General features: G+C 32.7%; 3 protein-coding genes across 4 annotated transcripts; 2 read left to right on the top strand and 1 right to left on the bottom strand.

Annotated features, from left to right (window-relative positions):
• Positions 1-4,801: 4,801 nt before the first annotated feature.
• LOC148229858 (uncharacterized) lies at positions 4,802-6,144 on the bottom strand. The gene is made up of 5 exons (XM_088197992.1): positions 6,000-6,144; positions 5,468-5,577; positions 5,266-5,390; positions 5,128-5,204; positions 4,802-5,059 (listed from the first exon to the last, which is right to left on the bottom strand). Exons 1-5 carry the CDS (start codon positions 6,094-6,096, stop codon positions 4,929-4,931), a joined length of 540 nt encoding a protein of 179 aa, XP_088054118.1. The 5' UTR covers positions 6,097-6,144; the 3' UTR covers positions 4,802-4,928.
• A 2,501-nt stretch (positions 6,145-8,645) lies between these two features.
• On the top strand, positions 8,646-16,991 carry Pex23 (tectonin beta-propeller repeat-containing peroxin 23). The gene is made up of 17 exons (XM_088197895.1): positions 8,646-9,461; positions 9,520-10,101; positions 10,168-10,292; positions 10,368-10,521; positions 10,897-11,346; positions 11,408-11,567; positions 11,632-11,768; positions 11,836-12,047; positions 12,119-12,227; positions 12,520-12,666; positions 12,728-12,878; positions 12,962-13,161; positions 14,868-15,077; positions 15,149-15,247; positions 15,308-15,440; positions 15,510-15,686; positions 15,755-16,991. The coding sequence occupies exons 1-17, from the start codon at positions 8,808-8,810 to the stop codon at positions 15,937-15,939; spliced, it is 3,885 nt and encodes a 1,294-aa protein (XP_088054021.1). The 5' UTR covers positions 8,646-8,807; the 3' UTR covers positions 15,940-16,991.
• Positions 16,992-18,545: 1,554 nt separating this feature from the next.
• LOC148229860 (FK506-binding protein 59-like) lies at positions 18,546-25,049 on the top strand. Of its 2 annotated transcripts, none has more exons than XM_088197936.1 (7): positions 18,546-18,841; positions 22,836-22,978; positions 23,124-23,244; positions 23,314-23,718; positions 23,796-24,052; positions 24,226-24,343; positions 24,417-25,049. In XM_088197936.1, the coding sequence occupies exons 1-7, from the start codon at positions 18,622-18,624 to the stop codon at positions 24,440-24,442; spliced, it is 1,290 nt and encodes a 429-aa protein (XP_088054062.1). In that variant the 5' UTR covers positions 18,546-18,621; the 3' UTR covers positions 24,443-25,049. The 2 variants fall into 2 exon arrangements, with proteins under 2 accessions (XP_088054062.1, XP_088054061.1); XM_088197935.1 differs by having other exon boundaries at positions 24,226-24,336.
• The last annotated feature ends 416 nt before the right edge of the window (positions 25,050-25,465 follow it).

The raw sequence follows: 25,465 nt of genomic DNA on the forward strand, positions 1-25,465 counted from the left end.
TATTCCTAAAAGATTATCTTTCCCACAGATGGTTGTGTAAGGAATTTCTTCGGTTTTGATGAAGAGGTAAAAGGCCATATAACAGCATTGAATATTTTTTTATAGGAAAAATTGTTACTGGAGATAAAACTGTTCGCAACATAACATTCTAATTTATTTGTACACTTGCTGGAGTGATAGACATGCATTACAGAGACGTTATTTTGGAGGGTATTTGCACCTACTTGAATTTAGCCGGGAAAATGCATAATTTAATTAAATACCATGAATCTTAATGAAATTAAAAAAAGCTAGAAAAAGCTAAAATAATGACCCTGATTCAAACCAGAAGTTCCCGAGTTAAATTTACTTTGACCAATATACAAGAATATTGGTCAAAGTAAATTTAAATCGAATTTTGGTCAATAGGAGGGTGCAAAAACAATTATCACTTCTCAGAAGGCAAAAATTCATGGCAAAGGCAATAAAAACGTGTTGGCGTCGTCACGATTATGTCACTGTGTTGGCACAATTTTATTGCTTTTGACATGGATTTTTGACTTCTGAGAAGGGATAATTGTTTTTTGCACTCTCCTATTAGTCAAAATTTGGTTTAGATGTGTTTCATTTGATTCTCACTTACTACAAGTAGTAATATTGTTATAATCTTAATATGAACGCAGTGGCGTAGCTATGGGGGGGCGGGCCGCCCCGGGCGGCAATTGCTTGGGGGCGGCATATTCGCGATGGGGTCGACTAGTGTGATTCTCAACCCTAAATGCACTAATAAATATATATCCACGAATAGAAATAGTTTTACAATAACCAATTTATTATTTTAAGAAATGCCGATTTTATGACTCTGCCGGTCATAAAATACTGCCACTATAGATACAAATATTTTTACCCTACCCGAAAATTTGGCCGAATTCTTCGAAGTTTCACCAGATGTTCCCCATTGCTTGTTCAAGTCGAGTATAAAAAAAATACGTGCTTTATGGTACCTAATTACAAAGAAAGGCGGATACCGATGGAGACGACGAAAGACAAATTTTACCTACTTTTTACGACGGTTATGTTACAGAAAGGCGAGATAAGGTACCTATTGTTTGTAGCTTACAGAGTTGACCATATTCAATTCGGCAAATTGCAATAGCGCGACAGCTTTCTTCTAGTTTTATGCGCAAACAGATGTGTGAAAATAGTACATTTTAGGATAGAGAAATATTTCATTACATTTTTGGACGTGACGGCGAACGGGTCATCGTAAAATTTGTATCAGTGGTTTCGTGGTCTTCTGGAATTATATAATTACAACTTTAATACAAGGTAAATCAAATAATATTTTTTTTATTGTGTTTTTTTATGAAATTCTTAAAGTACGTTTTAATGCATCGTTATATTTATTTATACAAACACGATACATATGAATGTAGTTTTTTAGGAGTTTCGGAATTATAAATAAAATTTTACAATTAATGGTTGTTAAAATTGGGTTATTAAATTGAATATGCAACGCGAATAACTTTGTAAGTCGTAAATACGTAAATATTCAACTTTACTGAAATGAAAAATTCATTTACATACATTTATTTTTGGATATTTATAATATTATATTTCACAATTTATTCATTAGAAAAATTTTTCATACTTAACTAGTATCTATATAATACGATATTGGATTTAGTCAAAAATGAACAATTTCAATTGTGGAATAACGTAAGTTATGATGTTGTAACGTTTTTCCACTGTATGACAGCAAGTACCTATGGATCATTTATAACGTTTGTCGAAAACTTATCTACTTATACATAATTTTAAAATTAAATATAATAGTGGCCTTTTAAAAAGATTCATCGAAAAAATTTGCTAAAAAATATTTAAAAACGATAAAAAATAATTTAGAAAACAACGAAAACACTTCATTTTTTAAATTAAATAATTTTTCATTTGACGATAGATATTTTGCCAACACTATTTTTTTTATATTTTTAAGAAGTTGGTTGAAATCGCAAAATCACTCATATAACCTTATTCAATCAAAATCTGAACTTGCTAAAAAATCAGCCTTACGTTATTCGCGTCGTATATTAAACTATAAAAATAACACAATTACAAATAAACACCGTAAATGAAAAAAAGTGGGTACTAATTTAAAATATCATCTGTTTATTTGTAAATTTGAAATGAATTTCTGCCTTACACCAAAATTAAAAAATTAATTACTTACATTTGTTAAGAAGTTAATTACATACAAATTTTGTAATTGTAGCTCAAATTAAAAATAAATGAATAAAAAAATAACAGCCAACAGGAAAGCACCAAAACCTGTCTGATAACGATTATTCTTTTAATATAGATATCAGTTTTTAAATATTACACAATATTAATAATGAATAGAATATTTTTAATGTTATATTTTTTGAGAAATTAAAGTAATCTTTTGAATTTAAAAGTTAAATATTACATAATAAATATTACATAATAAAAAAAAAAGGTCGGAAGCTGGCGTACTACTTGGTGCGTTGCAATCCTTTTCATTTTTGTGTTTTCTCGGCCTATGGGAATCAGTTCTTACGGAAATTAACGAAACACAGATTTACCTTCAAACCAAAGGGATAAATATACAACATTGTGATGTAAAACTTAAGGCTTTAAAGGCATTTTTAATGGAAAATAGGGATAAGCTAGTGGACAATGCAATAACATATGCCAAGGAAATTTGTGTTGATCTAGGAATTGTCATGGAGCGTCAGCGTCGGTGCAAAAAGAAAAAAAGAATGTTTGATGAAGGATCACATGATGCTGAATTACCATATGAGACTGAATTGCGAAGAGAAATGTTTTCTTCTCTGGATAGGGTGATTCAAGAAATCAATACAAGATTTGAACAGCTTCATGTTCTTGCTGAGAAATATGGATTTCTTGCTCCGTCTAATCTTTTAAGCGAAAATTATAATTTTCAGATAAATGATGATCATGATGACATTAACAAGAAAGAGTTTTTTGTTGAAAGACAAAGATTAATTAGCTTCGTCGTTGCTGCAGCCATGAAAGACAAAACAGACTCATTGAAGAAAGGCCCCGCCCCCTTGAACTTTTACAATTCATTCAAAAATACAATCTTGGGAATTCCGTTCCAAATATTGTCATTCTATTACGAATTTTCCTTACAATTGCTGTAAGCGTGGCTAGCTGTGAGAGAAGTTTCTCAAAATTAAAATTAATTAAGAGCTACTTAAGATCATCGATGCATAGTTTACGGTTGAGAAATCTCGCTATATTATCCATAGAACAACAATTAACGGAGGGAGCAGACTTCGATGATGTCATCGACGACTTTGCCAGACAAAAAGCAAGAAAAGTAATCATGTAAATTGTAGAATATAGTTTAAGGATATTAACGCTCAAAAACAATTAAAAATTATCAGTTGATGATTGTTATATTATATTATAGTTTTTTTTAAATAATTTAATACCAATTTTATATTAATAACTTTTGCTTATCTCTTTTATGTAGTATTTAATATTTTTAGTTCATTTATTTTTAATATTTTAAAAATTGTATTTTTGTGTGTATTTTATGTTCTTATTATTACTATGTTCTTATTATTATTATTATTATTAAATTACAGCGCTTTTTAATTTTTAAACAAATATAAGTATTTTAATAATTGTATATTAAATTAATTGTAAAATTAATTAATTGTGATTTATTTTAATTTATTATTTGACAGAATATTGTAAAAATCCATACTTATTATTATTATTATAAAAATTATACACATATATTTGTAATTTTTAGTTTCTTTTATTTAAGTAGAAATTTAAAATAATTAAGTATATTTTTATAATAATACATGATTTGTTGGCTAATTATATAATTAATAAATTTTTGTGTTTTTTTTACTCTGTAATGATATGTTGATTTTGTCGTGTTTTATATAATACTATTTAATATATTGCATTTTATTCTATTATTTAAAATTAATTATAATGATAATTTGACAATTCGTTATTTTATTACATTTTTTATTGTTTTATAAAACACCTTGTTTAAATAAGAAAACAAATACTACATACAAGAATAAATAATATGCAATATGCATATAATATGTGTAGGGTATTTAGCGTAATTGAGAAGTGAGGCAAAGGGGCCGCCTGTTCCGGAAAGTTTTTGATTATTACTTATTAACTAAGTTACAGATTTTTCGGAAGGTCAGATTTTGTTTTAAAAAATGTATGGGGGGGGGGGCAATTTTAAGGATCGCCCCGGGCGGCACACACCCTAGCTACGCCACTGTATGAACGCTAGATAACCGAACGTTTCCACCACGATGGCACAATTTTATTACTTTTGGTTTGGATTCTAATCAGGGACCCACTTGAATTTATCTAGAAAAATGAATGTCATTTAATGAAATACATACTATGAATCCTAATGAAATAAAAATATTAAAAAAAAATTACAGCTGGTTGTCCAACTTTTGCCCCCCCTTCCTTGAAAAAACCTAAATATAGAATCCCTGATGCATCACCATACTGAACTTTCATTTGTGAATGTATTGTAATGGATTTCGACTCTTCACCATCAAAAAACGATTGTTTTATGTCAATACATATTGCAAGTGCAGCGACCATTTTAAGCTACTACCACCGGTCAGCTGCTGTCAATTTACAAGCAATGTTTTTAATTTTTATCATACTTTTTAAGGTTTTTTTCGACTCACTCTAAAGCTATGACTTATAAAACTATTCTAATAAATTATTTTTATTTTCAAAAGTGATTGTATTGACTGATTCTTTGAATTGACATAAAAAATTGAAGATTGTAGAATAATATATTTTTTTTTTAAATATTATTTAAGTTACATAATTAAACATAATATCACCAAATTTCAATTAGATGAAAAATTTTCTTTCTCTTCCTTACTTTTTGTTACACAATATTACTTCAATATATCAGTCCAATCGGAGGTGTTCGTACTCTCGATGAAGTCCCATAGTTCTGTTTTCTGATCTTCATTATTTTGACTAAACTCGAATGGTTTCAATAAACCTGTACTTTTATTTGCAATATCTAGTAAAACATAAATATATTTATCAATCATTGATTTAAAAATAAAATAAAACAGATATTAATCATACATCCTTTGATGACATCGTTAGACGCCGAGAAATCCCATCTAATACCAGTCATTGCGATTCCGACGTTCAAAAGCTCCCTAAAAATATTACGATCGTAATAAGCACATTCTATCAAAACCTTATTAAGTATATAATTACTTTGCTTTAAGCATTTTTAAATTGTCGCTGCTCCGTACGAGTAAGCAACTGCGAAGTTCTGTGATTTTTTTTTTTATGTTTACCAACTGTTCTTGAAGTTCATAGTGTTTTTTCTTCAATATCTCCTAACAATATAATAAATGTTATGACATTTCAAAAGTATAACTTATAATGAATAAAATAAAAATAATTGTATACTGACATTTTGTTCCGTTTCATTTTTTAAATCATCTCTCAAAGATTCATATTTGGGCGTCAAAGCTTCAATCTCATTGTGTAATTTGCTTAATTCACGTTCGATCTGTTTAATTTCTGTTAATACATGATAGAAATTAAATTTTCATTAAAACAATATAATATAATATTTAACTCAAATATGAAATAAATTGATCAATAAATATTTTTTTGCAAGTTATTATATATAAAACAAAAAACAGTACATTAATTTATAGGATGGATAAAAATACAAAATACAAGTTTTTAAAATAATTGATAAAATACTTCTGCAAAAGTTAATTGATAGATAGATCAATATTATCACTAAAATTTACAAAGTACATACTAAAATATCTTAAGCATAAGCTCAACAGTTAAACGACTTATTGCTATTATTGTCAACTGCCGTCTCGTAGAGATATTTAGTAATACATTATATTTTTATTGGAATACATAATTGGTATAACGATATTATTTGAGTTGACTTTTGTATTAGACATATAAAAAAATGTTCTTGCCTGCCAGAGTCACAGTTTCTTGTTTAATGTTTTTAACATAGTTCGTGACTTTCGTTTCTAAGTTCTGTAGTGCAGAATTCACACTGTCAATCTCCATCGTCAGATTGGAATTAAACTTCAATAGCGTTCCGTTAATTCATAACACCATATTTTACGGCCATGTCTGTAAATACATTTTATTATATACAATTATTATTAATATTTATTTTAAATGATATTATTATGTAAAATTGTATATTTCATTAGTTATGTAAAAAAATAGTTTTTTATTAAATATATGGGGCAATATCGAACAGCACCTGATTACTTATTTAATTTATTCGACATTTGACGAATAAGACAGGTTTTTATATTATTTCATAATATCATATTTACACGTGTATTTTATACATATATTCAAATATAAAAATGGCAAATAATGGAAGAAGAATAAAATGATGAAAATTTTATGAAAACATGTGAGAGCTTCAAACAATATGCTATATAATTGTGTATATATATGTACCTACAGAACATTATTTATTTATTTTCGCTTATTACTAATGCCTTTTCGAAGCCGACTAATCGAGTATTTCAAAATACTTTATTTAAGCATTAAAAAGCTTTAGAATATGTAGGACCAATGTACAATATACCTTTATGTACTTGTTTTTTTATTTAAGTCATATATGACCTTAATTGTTTCCTTATATATGCATATACTCAAATATATGCTCATATATACACATTCTTTAATAAACGTATTATTTTTAAAAAAAAAACACGAAACGTTTAATTATATAGGAATATAAGAAAAAGCGATTCAGCATCAATTTTTCCAACTCTTAATAACTATCGCCGAAAACATCATTGTGTTTGATAAGCTTGCTAAGAAGCAAGATGACTCTTGTATGGGTAGCATCCTCAAGCGCTGACGTCCTAGCTGTTTAAGAATAAGGGACGCGATCGCGACTCTCTATGACACTAAAATTCGCAGCTGAAAGTCGTCAAGCATTAACAGATTGTGACACCACCCCTTTGCAACTTCTGTTTCTAATTGGATAGTGATGCAATCATCAATCAATATCCATCGACAATATTTCGCGTTGGTAATCCCGTCCACGGTCGTCAATCGCTACGACCACGGAAAGAGGTCTGGCCTAGTGCCGGAGTGCGCAGTACTCCGGAGCGAAAGTATGGCTGGGCTGGATCTCAGTTGCAACTGCGGGAAGCGGGTGTGGTGCCCGAGACGTACCCTAACCCTTTGTAATTTCAAAAAGTGGTTCATTGAATAGAAGCTACGCCAAGAATGCAATCTGTAAGACCTCTCACAGCGTGCTATTTATACATCGAATTATTTTAATAAAAACGTCAAAGACAAAAACTGAATTCAGAGCACAGGAATTTTAATTATGGGTGAATAAATAAGTATTTTATTTAACTATGTTTAAGAACAAAATACGGTGTCTCGCCTGTCATGAAATAATTGTAATGAAGGTATACAATATATGACAGAACTCTGAAAATACGCATCATAACTTCGCATAATTGAATCAAAATGAAAACACAATTAAAACAGTGAATTTATCAAAAACTCTTAGTAGAGAGGAGTAATTTTCTAATAATATAGCAATGCAAATAAGAAGCATATGATCATGTGGACCGCATGTCCTTATCTCTCACTCACTCTCGTCAGTTAACACGCGAGCGAGCGAAAGGGAAAGTATCTCACCGTATGCACCTGATAGGTATGTAAATTTTCATGTGCAAGAGCGTATTGATGATAAGCTTTAAAGGCCTGCACATAAGTTTATAAATGAAAAAATAAATATGTAATATTTAAATATATTTTTTTTAATAGAAAAGTTTGAGAAACAGCAGCACTTGTCACAATATCAGTAGTAGGAATAGTGGAGACTGCTCCGCTCGCACTTAGTTTAGAAAATGACATGCGTGAATAATGATGCTTCTTTGTGTAATTTTATTTTAAGTAAAAACCCATGAGTGTGGAGTCGGAACATTTTAAGTGGAGTTTGGGTCGTAAGAAATCGACTGACTTCGATTCCTTTTTAATTCTTTCCACCCCGACCAATAATTTTTCAATTGTTCGTCGTGCGTCATGCGTTTTAAGTCGGTAATATAGAGTAAACAAAAGTTATTATGCACTTAATCAAATACCCAACAACAGCCAACCGGCCACCAAATTAAGCATGTGAGTGGTCTTATACTAAAAAAATATTATTTTAATTAGTATATGTTTTTTATTTTTTGTTGTTATTTAATTGAAAATAAATAAATTAATTAATTAAAAATAAATTTAATATCTTAAGATTATCTTAACGAATTTTTTAAATTCGGAGTTGGAGTCGGAGTCCGACTTTGCGAAAAAGTTGGAGTCAGAGTCGGGAAAAATTTCCATCGACTCCATAGCCATGTAAAAAACAATAAAATATAACAATTTCATGACATTAATATATGTAATGATTGTTCAAATGCACATACTTCATTTTGTGCAATTATTTCTTGTCGAGAAAATCTAAAAACTGGAATAAAGGTCGGGTCTTTCGGTACCTACGATGGAAACGCGCGATCTTTTCTTACAATCGGCCCGGTAAGGTTAAAAAAACATTCCATAGATAATGTGCAACAAATCTAAATTTAGTCTATGACTTTTCAGCTGTTATTGAATGACAGCTGATGTCATACATTATCGAATAATTATTTTTACGCTAAATATCTCAATTTTAGACCTTAAAACGTATTATTTTATATCGTGAGCTTACATTAAAAATGATCTCGTGTTGAAAATCTTCATTTCGTCTGACCACGATGCCTAGTTCTCTGTTGCTAGCCATCAACAATGAAGGTCGCGTGTTCGCTTTATCCACAAGCGGAGGAGCATGGCGCGAGTTTCCATACCTCGGGTTGGAGTTCAAACAAGTATCGGCTGCTCCCCACATGGTGTGGGCCGTCGGCGGCGATCGGCAAGTGTACGTGTTGGCCCACGGCTTAGATCTTCCCATTAGAGTGCGCGAAGAAGCGTACGAAAACGAGCGCTGGCTTCCACTGGAAGGATTCAGCGGCAGGCTCCTCCCTACCGATCGATATCACTTCTCTAACAAAGATGGCACTATCGACCGCACCATCACCCGCATTAGAGTCCCGTCGATGGCTTGGCAATGGGAGGGGGATTGGACTATCGAATTGTCTCTAGACGGACAGCCCCTCGACCATGATGGATGGACATACGCTGTCGATTTTCCGGCTCAATTCGGACCAACTAAACAATGGAAGTCTTGTGTTAGAAGGCGAAAACGGGTACGATATAGGAGATACAGCGCTTTAAATTCGTGGTGTGCTATTGCGCCACTGCACGAAGATCCCACGCAAGAGCCTTTCATCGATGTTTCGATCGGTGGGCATCAGATGCCGAACGCCGTATCTGGAAACTTATCCGTTTGGGCTATAACAGCACATGGAAGAGTAAGTAAAAATATATTTGTGTTTTATTTTCGAAATAACTGTATTAAATCAATTGTAGGTGATGGTTAGAGCCGGCACCAGCTTTACGGCACCAGAAGGGTTAAGATGGACCAATATTATAGTACCTCCCGGTTGTGAAGTAAAACAAATATCAGTCGGTCCCACTGGCTTAGTTTGGGCTTTGTTATGGACCGGTAGAGCTTTGGTTAGGAAGGGAGTGACTCGCGATTGTCCCACGGGAGATTCTTGGTTGGAAGTGAAAGCTCCAGATGAAACCAAATTGAACGTTTTAACAGTCGGATACGATGCCGTTTGGGGCGTAAGTTCAGACGGTCGAGTCTGGTTCAGAAAAGGCATCAACGGAGTCACTGCCGGCACGAGCGAAAGCTCGGCAATGGGTAAAGGTTGGCTGGAAATAGGAGGCAACATGGCGCATATAACGATCGCTTCAAACGATCAAGTCTTCGGAGTGGGAGCAATGGACAGATGTATTTATTGGCGTTCTGGTATAACACCATTTGAATTGAGCGGCAAAAACTGGAGACTTATACAAGCTCCGATCCATTTGAGCCGAGCTTCCAGTAATATCAGTTTATTAAAAGGATCTCCTAGAAGTCGGCACAGAAGCTTAAATTCTTTGGTGAGATTATTTATATTGATTTATCCTGATCCATGTTTTTATTAATATGATTGTTTAAATGTTTAGAATCGTCCGTTAAGCACCCACGAATCTTCGTTGATCTCGGGTTCTTGGGAGGAGTCACGCTCTGCACCTGCACCGAGAACTTTACCGTTAAAGCCGTCTCTCGTAACAAATTCTACACCTCCAATGTATCTATATTCGATTAAAATTACAGAATTGCATGTCTAAAAATGATGCTTAGATATATTATATTATGTTTTTAGATCGGACTCTGGTGAAACATGCAGCAGAAAATCAAGCACCCAAAACAACGCCGAAAAAGAGAATGCAAAATTGATGGATTTGATTGGAAAAAGTTTTGAAACTACTTTAAAAAATCCAAGAGCTTGGAGTCCAGTACGAAGTGTCGGTTCTGTGGTAAGATTTTCTCATAAATATCTAACGCGTGAACCGGTGCTTTGTCAAGGTGAAGCAGCTGTTAAATTTGCGTTTGAGATTAAAATTAAATGCAAATAAACCTATAACTAATTTGTGAAAGCTTCTTATTATTTTTACATATATGTATATAAAGTTCTGCAGTTCTCTAAAAATATACAAATGTAACTGTACTGCTATTATCGCTCAGTAATGCGTGTATATTTTCAATCGGCATTGCAGTATAATCATATTCGAATACATTTTCGGTTATTAATATGGATTTTTAAGTGACTAAATATGTTACAATAAATATGCTTTTTGTCTGCACAAATCTATGCGTACAGTATTCAATGGATTAATATTTATTATTAATAGGTTGGAATGGAAGCTCATCCCGAAGCAGATAGCAGCGTCTTTGATTCCGATTCTGAAGTGTTCGGCGATGACGAAACTGATCACGCAGCTCTATATTGGGACGAATGCGATGCCGTTTGGACTCTAGTCGAAGCCGGCGGTTGCACTTTTGACACTGTTCAGTTACCTCACTGGTTTGCTGACTTCCACAGCGTGCCGCAAGCGGAACTAACACAAGAGTGGCGCCTTCAAATTTTAGAAGATCTAAGAGGCCGGCTTCAGGTTAACGAAATTGACACGTCGGTGTACGAAAAGGCAATCGATACCAAGAGCTGGGTGCGCAGTGGAGAAGGAAGGTGCTCGGGCGGACCAAACAGTACTTCCGAAGACTGCATCCTCTCTCTGGAGTGTCATTCTGGATCGACCGGAGGCACTTTAACTATTTTAAATCCCGACGGAGCAACAACTAAAGTAAATATTTTCTAGTGAATTACGTACATGCTTATATAAATGACGAATATCTTATTTTTAGTGCTCTCTCATCCTGAGCGAGATTACATCTGTATTGAGCTGCTCTGAAGCCGGTTGTCCCCGTATAGCAATTTACGCACCGAGACGTTTCAAAAATCCATTAAAAATTCAATTCACTAATGATACTGATCAAGAAGAATGGCTGTCTATTTTGATAGATGGTATTAATGAATACTTAATTATATGTTATTAATGGTGTGATATAATATTTTATGTAATTAATAGTAACGTGCCAAATCCATGAAATTTCTGGACGTCCGAGTGCTGAGGCTCTATGGGGAACCACTGCCGCCGGTGATGTTGTAACATGGGATCCAATGGTGAATCCGATGGATCGACAAGATAACGGTCTTTACATACAGGTTAGTTTATTTTATAAAAATTATCTGTGTACAATATATATTTTAATACTGATCATTTAATTTATAGGAAATGGATGTATTTGGAAAAGATACGACATCAAATCCTTTTATTACATCTTTGTATAATAATTTTTCATCTGGCACTGAACTTGAAATATCCGGTTGCGTATTAGACAATGCCGAGAGGTTCACTATCAATCTTCAAGGTCATATTCGCACGTTAATTAAACATAAAGCCGAGAAAATGGTCAGAGATATCGCCTTCCATTTTAATCCAAGGTAATTTTCTTATTTTTATTAATGTTTGTATAATAGGGTCATAATATTTATATTTAATTATTATTATAAAGGTTCACTGAAGAGGTTATTGTTCGTAACACGGCTGAGAATGGTGCATGGGGAGATGAAGATCGGAGTGGTGACATTCACATAAAACCTGGTCAAGAATTTCATATTAAGGTATTAGATAAATTAAGTTTGAATTTCATTTAATCAGATTTATGTATATAAAGTGCTACGACTGAACCTGAATTTTTGTCTTTTTACTCTACATTTTAATTATTAGAATAAAAAAGTCTATATTTTTTTAGTTTTGTACTTATGTTGATAGTAGATCTACATATATATGATGGCATAGTCTCTTTTTATGAAACACAACAATAATTTCAAGCGGTTTATAAATATTTAGGATTATATATTAATACATTTTAAAATTAATTATATGCTCTGAATATTTTTTTTTTTGCTTTAGATCATATCAACGGATGAAGGTTATATTGTTTGGTGTAACGGGGAACAGTTGCCACTGTATAAACATCGTCTAGCTCCAGAATCCGTAGCCAGCTTAGATGTTCACGGACCTATTCGTCTTTTCCGTATTGTCTACAGATCAAAGAATGTCAGTTAAAATTAAATATTATATAATTATGCAGCTTAATTTAACTACTAATATTTTATAGGTCATAGTTGGAGTGGAAGATATGGTGTGGCGTTGCATGGGAGGTCATTTGCGTAAAGTTGAATCATGCAGCAGAAGCGTTGTGTGGGGTATTTCCAACGAATACACTCCGTGGATTTATACCGGAGGATGGGGAGGAACTATTATGAAAGGTATAATTAAGTCATAAATCTTATCAAAATTGTATAGTGAAAATGTATTGGTAAAATGTACATATACGTAATTAATTCCACAGGATTGGAAAAGAGTAAGGATGGAATCAACATGATGACAGACACTCAAAATTATTTCGTGTATGAAAATCAACGCTGGAATCCTCTAACTGGTTACACGGCAGCTGGCTTACCGACTGATAGATACATGTGGAGTGATTCGACCGGAAAACATAAACGCACCAGAGAATTAACCAAGCTTCTGAATAGGCACTGGCATTGGGTAAATTATAATCATACATTCATTCTTAACTGTCAATATAAAAAGCTCGCAAAACTCTCACAAGCTCTTAAACTTTTTTGATTCAATACCTTTAACATTTCCATATTATCTTGCAGTGTATATATTCTGATACATAAAACTGGAATATCTTAGTACGTAAGATACTAGACTAATAATCCAAGCTTGATTCACGCATCAGAATCTAATTTTTATATATTAAAGTTGTAAAAAGTAAAAAAAAAAAAAAGCTGAAATGTAAAAAGCTGAAACCCCTGTAAAAAGCTGAAACTAATAGGCGTTAGTGAAATTATATGCTGTACTAAAATATCTGTGAAACTCAATTTTACAGTTGCGAAACGTCCATTTTCTGTTCAAACCCAAACCTAACTTAATTAAAGTTTTAGAACTTTCATTAGGTCAAGTACGAAATACAAACTAAGCCAACTCATCTCTCAGGGGAAAATTAGCGGAAGAAGAAGTACAGACAGACGTCGCATCTCGCATATTGCTCCATAGTTTGTCTGCACTTGGATAGTACATGTTTTAAAAAAATGATAGCTATCCTTTCCGATATTACTATGAACTTCTGATACAATAGGACTGATCAATATATTCAAACCGAATTTTGATCAATAGGAAGGCGCAAAAACAATTATCACTTCTCAGAAGTCAAAAATTCACGTCAAAAGCAATAAAATCGTGTCAGTGCCGTCGCAGTGGGAATGCTCGATAACGAGCGTTCCAACTGCCACGGCGATGGTTCGATTTTATTGCTTTTGACGTGGATTTTTGACTTGAGAAGGGATAATTGTTTTTTTGCGCTCTCCTATTGGTCAACAACTGGAGTGCTTTTATCGTTAAGTTCATTGATTTCTCTTCATTTCAACTTAATTTCATCATAAAAATCATTGCCATTTATATCGGTAGTATTTTTATCTATAATATAAGAAATAATTCTAAATTTTCACAACACATTTTATTATTTTTTTTTCGAATATATTTTTTAAATTAAACAAAAAGCTCTCTATATTACATTTTATTATTTTTATAATTTTTTTTTAAAATGAATGATTTGCTAAAACTGTTCTTTGCAATACGATAAGTAAACTGCGTAATATCAAATCGCCACAAGGTTCCTCAATAATCACAATTCACTATTGAATTACAATCGAAGACCGGAGGAGAAAATGTCAACTGATTCGAGGAAACTCACACCAGTGACTGACGAATTTCTGATCAGCTGATCCATTGGTTCATGCGCATCCGTTCAATGCGTTTTTTCCATTTATCCTTTCTAAAAATCCATCCCATTATCGCATTTTGTTATCAGTCCAGGCAGACCAAACGAACACTTGCGCGCCTTTAAGGGATAACTTCTCAACCGAACGATTCCAAGAAATTCCATTTCATTGTCCTTTTCCTATACAAACTTTCATTACCGCGTTGAACAGTATCAGCAAACGCGAACTTACTCGATATCAGAAACAAAGTAACGGTACTTTACTTTGATAATTGCTTGTGTTTTCAACCTTTTTTTAGATTTATTCTTTAATTTTGCTAAAAACTAACCAGGGATGTGTAAATGGTGCACTGGGCATCCTCTCGTAGTGCTTAATATGCAGACCTACATTTTGCAAATAAATGTCCGATATACATTAGAAAATATGTTTTGTGGATAATGATTTTATTTTACTGTGTACTTTTAGATATCAGACTGGCTAGTCGATTTTCATGCTCCTGGTGGAGTGGACCGCGATGGATGGCAATACGCCACTGATTTTCCATCAACTTATCACGGAAAGAAACTCTTCAAAGATTGTGTCAGAAGGCGTAGGTGGTACCGTAGGGCACAACTGAATACTTCCGGACCTTGGCAGGAACTTGGCAATACAAAAATTCTAGATGTCTCTCTCTGGGTGAGTAAATACTATACTATCAAATAGTATGGGAGATAAAACGTTTCCTTGATGCGCTCCTCTTTTTATAGTCCGATGAAGAGTCTCCGGATGGATCAATTTCTGTTTGGGCGATTGCTTCAAATGGCGATGCTTTGTATCGCATTGGAGTTACTAAAGATTCTCCAGCTGTGAGTAATACAATAGAATATAATTGCTAAGAATTCTTTATTGATTTTATTCGACTTTAGGGTACATCTTGGGAACATGTTACATGCACTCAACCTTTGTGCGGAATAAGCGTGGGGGTTTCTGGAGTTTGGGCCGTCGGTCGAAAAGGAGAAGTATATTGGCGTATGGGGATAACGCACAGCAATACAAAAGGTTGAAATTCGTTAAAATATGAAGAGTGACCATATATTTTTTGTATATTTTATTATTTCAATTTATTAGGATCGCTTTGGCACGTTGTTGAAAACGCTACCGGATTAGGCACGATCAAACAAATATCAGTCGGTAAACGTAACATTTGGGTTGTGGATAATCATGGAAAGATTGCAATCAGACAGGGCGTTACAGATGCAATGCCGGAGGGTTCGAAATGGATAATTCTCGGTAACGAAGCACCAGGTTTGTAATGTTTTATTATGGAATACAAAAAATATATATTTGCGGCTCATTTATATGTGATTTGATAGATGGTAGTGATGGTTTTCGACATGTGTCTGTCGGCGAAGGAGGAGTTTGGGCTATCACTTTGAGCGGAACTGTGTGCCATCGAGCTGGTTTATCAGAAACGACGGAGCTGGGTTCGGGATGGCATATAGGGATCACTGCAGCTTGGTTGCATATTACAGCCCGAGGACACAGTAGCTATTGCTGAATATATCTTTAAAAAAATGTGTTCATAAAGAATACCCAAAACATCATTTACATGCTTCAAATGATTTTTATATACGTATTGTTTTCCTCTTATATACATTATCGTACAAATAATTATAATAAGAGAAAAATTATAAATGTTAACATTTTTCGAAGTTCTAAAATTTTATTAATTAAGAGAACTTGCATGTAGTTATTAAGCAATATTTTAACACAAGTTTTGAATATCCGAAGAAGTGAAACTAAAGGTAAAAAAAATGTTATTATTTTGGCAATCTTAAAAGTTACATTCCTATATTTAAATAATTGTTAAAAGCTTTATTTAGCTACATATTAGCTTTAATCAATGTAATTGTGTCATTTGCTAATTATACAATACTTAATTGTAGTATTATATAATATACCTCAAATGTTCAATCACAAATTACTGAGAAAACAGACTAAAATGATATAGCTGAAGCCATAATGTCATAAAACCAAAGGAGTCAATCTGTGTCATTTTCGCATCTATTTGATGAATATGTGATTTAATTTTAATTTATGTTATTTTTTTACGTTTACGTTGACCAAATGTATGTGTGTTATAATGTATTACTGAATTATGCTTGACTGTGATAAATAAGGAGACAAATTCATCCATATTTGTGAGTTTTATTTTGGTCATAATAAGTTATTTTATATGTATTTTTAATTTGGTCTTCCGAACCAAAACATGGAAAATTACTTTTATACAAAATGTATTGTTTTTATGCATGATCATATTAATATGAAATTAATAATCTCAGTGTGTTAGTCTTATGTACGTATAACTATAAAATATATAAATTATTTTGGATTTATTTATATAAATTCTCATTTAAAAAGTATTTTGTCGGTGCTGTGGTATCCTGATTGTCCGAAAATTATTAACTTTTTCATTTAAGCAGCTTAATTATTTGATCTGGAAATCAGGGTTACTACTGGCAGTATTTTATGTGCTGTTATTATATATGTATGTATGTATTATTTTTAGATGTAGTTCATGTGGCATAATAAATATTTTTTGCATATAAAGTATCAAAATTTTATTTTACTTATTAGCACTATCTAAATTATAATTGTTTCCCCAAGTGATATTAAGAGGAAATTTTATTTTTCTGCTGTTTAATTTATCATACCATAATTCATAGTACAATTTATATTCGAGCTCTTACTTCTTTATATGAGCCCCATTTCTCATTTATCCATATACCTTAATATTTTACTCTTTCTATTTGTCCATTGTTGATGGTTACATTTGGTATAGGAAGATAATTTTGTTGCAATTAATAATTAATAACGTATATTGAATATTGCAAATTGCTGCTTGGGAGCGAATTAAAAATTTAGTAAGAACTCCAATGGATCTGGATTTCAATGTTGTGTATGTAGATGATGTACTTTGTATTACGCATTTCTCTCCAAATTCTTCTGACGATTACAATAGCAATAGGCAGCTGTGAGTGGTTTTTCAGCTAAATTAAAACTTATTTTGTCATATTTGTGCATTTCAATAGGGCAAGACTGTCTTAGTAATTTGGCAGTTCTCAGAAAATTTTGATGATGTTATTAATCAATTTGTTAAGGAAAATCTATCTATAAGATTTTTTATACTGAAATTGAAAAATTTCCAAATTATTAGTAGGTATGTCAAATTTTCATATTTTTTCTTACTTTCTAACTTATAAACCTATAAGAACTGTATTTATTATTTTTGTTATTGGTCTATAATATAAATTGGAAGGATGTGAATTTATTAAGTTATTTCATTTTGATCTAATTTGGCTTATAGTTTTATTTTTGTATTGATTAATTTATAATTGTGTTAATAACTATTTACTTTTCTTTGGTGTTTTGTTTTTCTCTGATGTCTTGTTTATTATTGCATTGCAATAAAATAACGATCGATAATTTTTATTTTCTTACTTGTACTCTTTTATATCGCTTTTCTTCTGAATTTTATTAATTGTGCAGTCTCTTGTATAGAGTTACGAATTTAAATGATGACCTAATAAATAGATTCTTTATAATTATTGTCTTTTTTAATATCATGATTAATAGCTTATAAGAATAAATGTTAAATGGAATGTTACAGAACCTTACTATTCTAAGTTGTGAATTTGATTTTCATTTTTAGCTATTCAAGTTTGTAATAAATTTTTATATATTTGAAATAATCGAATTAAAAAGGAGGCACGCCATCAATGTAGTTCGGCACCAAGCGCACAATATCCTAGGAGCGCCACTGACTAAAATACAATGTAAAAATATCTGTTCTAATTAGAAAATATTTGACGTGTAATGTGGGTAGGTTTGAAACCGAGCTCTAAATATTTGTGTATATATAAATATATAGATCACGGCCCCCCCAGAAATTTGTTACGTCTCGGGCTACTAACGAAGTAAATCTGCTAATGACTGTAATTATTTTTATTTATTGTTTTAAATAGTGTGAATACAAATATGTGTACGATATCATCATTATTATTTTTTTCTTTCATATTAATAAATAAATTAAACGTATTTGAAATTTTCTTATAAGAATAAAAGAGGTAAAATATGTAGGAAAAGTAATGGTCGAATTTTGGTGCGTTACGACCAAAGTCTCGCTCGCGGCGGCGGCGTGCGGTAAAATAAAGTAGAAGTTTCCACCTTCGACGCGAAGATGGTCGACGAAGTGAGCACGCCCGTCGCCGAAGACAAGCAGGATCTCACCGACGGACAGGGCTTGCTGTTCAAGCGCATCCTGAAAGAGGGAGAAGGCGCAGAGAAGCCCTCGGGAGGATGCCGGGTTAAAGTGCACTACACGGGCCGGCTTCTCGATGGCACCGTGTTCGACTCGAGCCGCGAGCGCGACGAACCCTTCGAGTTCACCCTCGGAAAAGGTATCCGTTCGTCGATAGAAACGTTTTCTTTGTCTGCGAAGCGCATGGCCGATGCCGGGCGGGCGACAAAAATGCCCGTCATTCGCTTATTTTTCGACACCCATTGCACAATTCCGATTCCAATTTTCGTATTCACCAACCTTTGAACTGAGGAACTATTTGGTTGTAGATAGGTAGCCAACTCGAGAAAAATTAATCCACCAATTTTTATATGCAATGGTTGTACAATATGATAAAAATGTAAATTAATTAGGTTTCAATTTTGACCTTACGCGGCACACAACTGACAAAGGTACTTTCCTGTTATTGGAGGTCAAATTTACACATTTATAAATTACTTTTTTTTTTACTAGATTCGTTGCAGAAAGTTATTCATAGGGTGTTCACTTTTCTGACCACGTTTTGCTACATAAATACGTTTAGCAGCAGCGAGTGTGAACACTCCATGAATAACTTTCTGCAACGAATCTACTCAAAAAATTACATTTTTAATTGTATGTAAATAAATATTTTTTACAATAAATTTGCCCCCTGATAACAGAAAATTGTGAGCACCCGGCGATCCCGCCCATGACAAGTGCAGGTGTATTGAACGATTAAAATTTGTTTGAAATTACAGGATTATGTATATTAATCGCAGCAATCGCGGAATCCCAGAATCGGATCTTTACTCATCAGTATATGTATAAGCGTTTAAAGCTTTTGCTGCTGACCACAAAACAAACAATTTTTTTAACCACATTTTTACTAGATAACAATACAAAGAAGCGTATTGATTTGCGATATGTGCTAATTACTCAAATAGTCACTACAAAATGGTTTACCCTCTCTTTAATTTCGGCATTTTTCCCCTTTATGTGTGGCGATTCAGAGTAAATAATGTTGCTACTAACATTAACCCTTTGACTGCAGCTACTATTTCACACTTTGCTAATATGTGGTGGGCGTCTATTTATGCCATAAATTGTTTAAATATTATAATTTAATAAATAAAGTGATTTTCGGTCTTGTATTATATAAAATAACACAGGGTCATGGTACTTGGAGATGCTAGTCATGAAAAATAATAGTTTCTCTTATCAGTACACAAAATATAAAACACCTGAGGTAGTCAAAAGTATAATGCTAGTCATAAAAACGACTCGTAAATCACTGACTAAACAGAAATGCAATTGCAAACTGCGGCAAGTGAAAGCAAAAGTAGGTCATGTCTGGATTAAATTTTCGGCATAAATGCATTTTCATCAGTTTGATTCAGTTAAAAATGATTCATTTTTTGATTAGACGTTGTTCTTGGAACTTTTATCAACAACATTATATTTCATAAATTTGGAGGGAATTATAATATATAAAGAATATAAGCCACACGATTACCATAATATGAATTATTTTTCATAAGCTTCAAGACAACTTTCTAGAAGAATAAACATGGCTTTGCATCGAATAAGCGTTTTTATAATTATCGCCTTGAAAGTTACGCTTTCACTAAAGGGTTACATTGGAATTGGAGTTTAACAACAACGCGATTGGCTCTAAATTAGCCTTCTCCCATTGGTCAAAACTTTCTCGAAGGATCTTTTTAAGTCATGTGACTTACGACACAAACTCACAAAGCGGTTTAATTTTCACTCTTCTCTATGACTCCTCATTTGATACTGTCACTCTGCATTATTGTACAAATATTTGTATAAATTATATATTTGTGTGCAATTAACTGTATATAAAACGGCTCTTCCGTCGTCTAGTTAACTGCATCACACCAATCGGCAACTAAGCATGAAGAAAGTATATCAATTTATTTGGATAAAAAAAATTATCATTTCTTGACCCTTTTATCTGGAACACGTTAAACGAAATGGTACTGGTCGATTTTATACCGGCCACCGCTGTGCTTCCACATATATGAAGATTTTGAAAATATCAAAAAAATAACAATAGGACAGCTTACTGCGAGAGCTAAAAAAGGTCATTTCAGTTTTTTTGTTGGAAGACCATCTTGAAAGTTTTGTTCAAATTAGACAAAGGAGAATTTGTAACGGAAGCTTAAAAAAAGTTCATTTCGGAAATTTTTGTTTTTCATTTTTAGGGACAAAGGAGGACTTCTGGTCACATTTTCTGGTTCATTTATTTATTGCGTGATATGTGAAAACAACTGTTTTGCGAGAACTTTGCGCAACAAGAGTTATAACAAAAATATATGGTAAATTTTAAATTAAGAGGATTTAAAAAACAAAAATTAATCATGTTTTGAATTGTATTGGTAGAGATGTTAAAATTATTTTATCAGTGATTTTCAATCTGTGGGTCGCATAAGATCAAAATTAAAATTATAAAATTTATTTTACTATTTATTTCTAGCTAAAAAAATATTTACAAAGAAACAATATTTTGAAACTCAATATAAATAAACTAAAAAAATGCTACTTTTTGGGGATTAGTTGAGGAAATGCATTGATTTTGCTTGGTACTTTTTTATATCATGGCTCCATGTTCAAATTTAACGGTTGCGAAACATTCATTTGCTGTTCAAACTCAAACCTAACCTAAACAAATATAATAACACTATATTGGTTAATTTGTTTAGGTTAGATTTGAGTTTAACAGTAAATGGAAGTTTTGTAACTGTCAAACTTAAGCGTGATGCCGTGATAATTAACAAGTACCAAAATTTGTTTTAAATAAATTAAATATCAAGTTAATTTTTCAGTACTTTCCTGTTATCGAAGGTCAAATTTATTCTTTAATTTCATATATATATAATATAAATTACATCTTTTATTTACATTCGTTGCACAGAGTTATTCATGGGGTGTTTACTGTTCTGACCAACGCTCACTTGTTACCGCTCGTTTACACCTAATCTGTTTAAAATTTAAACAGATAGGTGGAAACGAGCGGCAGCGAGTGAGCGCTGGTCAGAACAGTGAACACCCCATGAACACAACAAAACAGATTCTTGCAGGAATTGTACGACTTCTTTTCAGTATGAGACAGTTTGAACACATTCATTTTCAATGAAAATATAATTGTGTATAAATAAATAAAATGTGAAAGCAAATGAATTTATAGTTTTTTAGAATTAATTTGTCCCTCAATAACAGGAAAGAACTGAAAAATTAACTTTTTACTCAAGTTAGATTGCATCATTTTTCGTGGAAACAAAATCAGTACATTTTGTCTACTAATCCTCGAAACCAGAATTTTTTATTTTATTTATGCATGTTGAGTTTCAAAATTTTCAGTTTTTTGTAAAAAAAATTTAAACTAGAAATATAATATAACTAATTTTATAATTTTTATTTTGATCTTATGTGACCTACAGATTTAAAACCACTGATAAAATCATTTTAACGTGTACCTAGGGCACAGAGACACATGTGTACTTTGTCAGATTTTGTCATATAAATATCTCTAATATTAATAATTTGAGTTGTGATGGTCGTCTTTTAAAACAAAGTTAATTGTTCCGGCCTTAACACTAGGTTTACGGACATAACCCCGTCCATTTGATGGGTGTCGTTAAAAAGAGATATATAGTGACCAGATTTTCAAAAATATGTTTCTGAAAATAAAAATAGTGTTAATATATTTGCATTGTTCAAATATAAATCAAATCAGAAACATGTCAATTTGAAGGGTGCGTAAATCTAGTGTTAACCTTTTAGCTGCTGTATAGGAAGAGGTCGAAACAAATACTCCACATATTCTTGTACAATAATATATAATTTTTCTTTAGTATAATTGTGGTAATATTTTCAAACATCTGCCATGATGCTATGCAATCAAAATTATAATTTTTTAGGAAGGACTTGGATTGAATTGTAAAAATAATTTTTACTGATTGTGTTAGTAGAAGAAGTGTTATATTGAGAGATTAAAGTGAGGTGATGTTTTTTATGGCAGTAGTATTAGCGTGTTATACTCGACTCTTCATTTTGTATTTACTCGGTAGTCATTAATTAAGAGTTTTATTTTTCATGTTTTTGAATTACAGGTCAAGTGATCAAAGGATGGGACGAAGGCATTGCGAGTATGCTGAAAGGCGAGTTGTGCGTATTGAGCTGTTCCCCGGAATACGCTTACGGTGTCAACGGAAGTCCGCCCAAAATTCCACCAAATTCGTGGCTCGATTTCGAGGTACATAAGTCATTACATTTATAATGCACATAATTTAACCGATTTGACAAAGGTTGCGTATTGTCTATCTATATTATGAATATGGATTTATTTCGATCTTATACATATATATTATATATTGATTATGCTTTTATTCTAATTTTAGGTGGAGATGCTTAGTTGGCAAGGTGAAGATCTGAGTGCTAAGAAGGATAATGGCGTTGTAAGATACGCAATTGTTAACGGAACAGGCTCCGACAGTCCAGTCGACGGCGTTCTCGTCGATAGTATGTTTTAATCTTAAATCTAATAATAAATATATATATCGATCGACTAATAATATATGATAATTTTAGTCGAACTCGTCGGAAAACTGCATGGAGTCGGAGACGTCGAACCATTTGAGTCGCGTTCGGTATCTTTTTGCCTCGGAGAGGGTTCCGAATATGGCATCTGTCCCGGGGTAGAAAAAGCTCTTGAAAAGTTTACAATGGGAGAGAAGTCTCGGCTCGTAATTCAACCCAAGTACGCCTTCAAATCTGCTGGAAATCCGGAATTAGGTGTGCCGTCTGATGCAGTCATAGAATATACTATTACGATGAAGAACTTCGAAAAGGCTGATGTCGACTCTGAAAATTACGAATACGTAATGAAGCAAGGGAAAACTTTCAAGGATAAGGGAACGGAATACTTCAAAGCTGGGAAATACGCTCTCTCCTGCAAGATGTACAAGAACGCCACTACTCAACTGTCCAAATCATGTAATTATTTAATTACTAGCTTTCGTACCTACATTTTAAAAGCAAAGATTATTTTTAATGATATGCAATATTCTTAGATCTCGACGGTGAAGAGAATCCTGATGAGCGAAACGCTTTGCTTCTGTCGGTCCATTTGAATTTGGCGCTCTGTTATTTGAAGATAGATCCAGTTCAGCCGTTTAAGGCTAGAGATAGTGCGGTGAAGGCTTTGGAACTCGATCCGAAGAATGTAAAGGGACTGTTCCGTAAAGGTCAAGCTTTACAAGGCATCGGCGAAAACAACGAGGCTATTGAAGCTTATCAACAAGTTCTGGAAATTGAACCCGAAAACAAGGTATATGATAAAACTATTTTGTTGTGGTTTTTATGGTTAAAATTATATTTGAAAAACAAGTTTTTTGCCACTAACGGAAGTTAATCAATGTTATTTATATAGATATTTTATAAAATAATTTTATTTAAATTTGAAATTCAGGAAGTCATTCTTCATATATATTATTATTTCAGGCTGCCACCAATCAGATGACGTTATGCAAGTTGGCGATAAAGAAACAAAATGACAAAGAGAAGAAGCTGTACGCTAACATGTTCGAAAAGTTTGCCGAAAAAGATAGAGAGGTAATAGGTGGGAATCAAATTTATTTATATTTTGTATTGGCAGTATGTTATGGATTAATATTTTGTGATTATTTTTATAGACGGAGAAGCTGTCAGCCAAGAATGAGCCGGACGTGATGTGCGAGACGTTGGGCGAGTGGGGAGCGGGCCCGCCGACCGAATGGAACGATGCCGACAGAGATAGAGCTCCTACCGAATTCGAAAAGGAAAATCCAAATATTTTAATGTTAGACAAAGACGGACAGTTTCTGAATATGTGAATGCAGCGCGTCGTGTGTGGTGCGTAGTTCATAAAACCAGGCTCGTGTGAAACTTTTTAATGTTCAAAACTGCACGATTGTGATGAAGCCTGTTCGTTTCGCATGAATTGTTTTTGTGTATCAAGATTGTTTTCACTTCACAAATCGTCACATGAAGATGCATTCGGACAATCTGGATTAATATTAATGTTGATATGATAAAGTATTACCAAATGATTTAGTGCGTAATTATAAAATCGTAGCCTCGTCACATTGTTTTGCTTCGATACATTCCTTTCTTAGCCGAATGTAAATTTACTGACTTTGTTCATTGATATAAATTAAAATATGTATTAGATAATTTATGTTTCAATAAATTACTTCTTTGGTTTACCTATTAAAGTCGCATCGTACCATATAAATATTATAAAAATAACTGTCTTTTTCAACTTGCAATAAAATTAATTTTAAAAATTATTATCGTTGATCTCATTATCCTTTTGCAAACTTTTCTGATATGTGATTATCATGCATTGCATATTTGATGATCACAGAATTACAGGTCCACAATTGTGCAAAAGTTTTTGAAAGTCCGAAAATTCTCTGTAGCAGAATATTGGCTTTTTATTTAAACCATTGGAACTGACAAAAGCGTAAAAGAATTTACAATGAAATTCTGTGTTAATTGCGTTCTTCCAAGTAATTTTTTTGCTACCCACTGCCGAAGGGTGGTCTATCTAGCCGTCGCTACAGATTTCACCAAATGTATAACGGATTCTTTGTCTGAACTGTGACATATTTCCATGCCATATTCCGAAAATTCATTATTATAATATATTATTATACTACCTTTTTTTGTCGAATATGATGTTTACTTTTAGTGAATTCCT

The sequence above is a fragment of the Plectrocnemia conspersa genome, unplaced genomic scaffold (assembly GCF_051122295.1).
Source record: "Plectrocnemia conspersa isolate PC_06_02 unplaced genomic scaffold, ASM5112229v1 ptg000011l, whole genome shotgun sequence".
NCBI classification, from domain to species: domain Eukaryota; kingdom Metazoa; phylum Arthropoda; class Insecta; order Trichoptera; family Polycentropodidae; genus Plectrocnemia; species Plectrocnemia conspersa.

What these genes read in the sequence shown, in the direction of transcription:
- LOC148229858 (XM_088197992.1), bottom strand. Translation starts at nt 6,096, where the DNA reads ATGGAGATTGACAGTGTGAATTCTGCACTACAGAACTTAGAAACGAAA. An exon ending in AGAAACTGTGACTCTGGCAG is followed by an intron (nt 5,578 to 5,999) that starts GCAAGAACATTT and finishes ATGTATTAACAG; the next exon opens with AAATTAAACAGATCGAACGT. An exon ending in AAAATGAAACGGAACAAAAT is followed by an intron (nt 5,391 to 5,467) that starts GTCAGTATACAA and finishes TTATATTGTTAG; the next exon opens with GAGATATTGAAGAAAAAACA.
- Pex23 (XM_088197895.1), top strand. Translation starts at nt 8,808, where the DNA reads ATGCCTAGTTCTCTGTTGCTAGCCATCAACAATGAAGGTCGCGTGTTC. An exon ending in GTCAAGAATTTCATATTAAG is followed by an intron (nt 12,228 to 12,519) that starts GTATTAGATAAA and finishes TTTTTGCTTTAG; the next exon opens with ATCATATCAACGGATGAAGG. An exon ending in TCTCGGTAACGAAGCACCAG is followed by an intron (nt 15,687 to 15,754) that starts GTTTGTAATGTT and finishes GTGATTTGATAG; the next exon opens with ATGGTAGTGATGGTTTTCGA.
- LOC148229860 (XM_088197935.1), top strand. Translation starts at nt 18,622, where the DNA reads ATGGTCGACGAAGTGAGCACGCCCGTCGCCGAAGACAAGCAGGATCTC. An exon ending in ATTCGTGGCTCGATTTCGAG is followed by an intron (nt 22,979 to 23,123) that starts GTACATAAGTCA and finishes TTCTAATTTTAG; the next exon opens with GTGGAGATGCTTAGTTGGCA. An exon ending in AAATTGAACCCGAAAACAAG is followed by an intron (nt 24,053 to 24,225) that starts GTATATGATAAA and finishes TTATTATTTCAG; the next exon opens with GCTGCCACCAATCAGATGAC.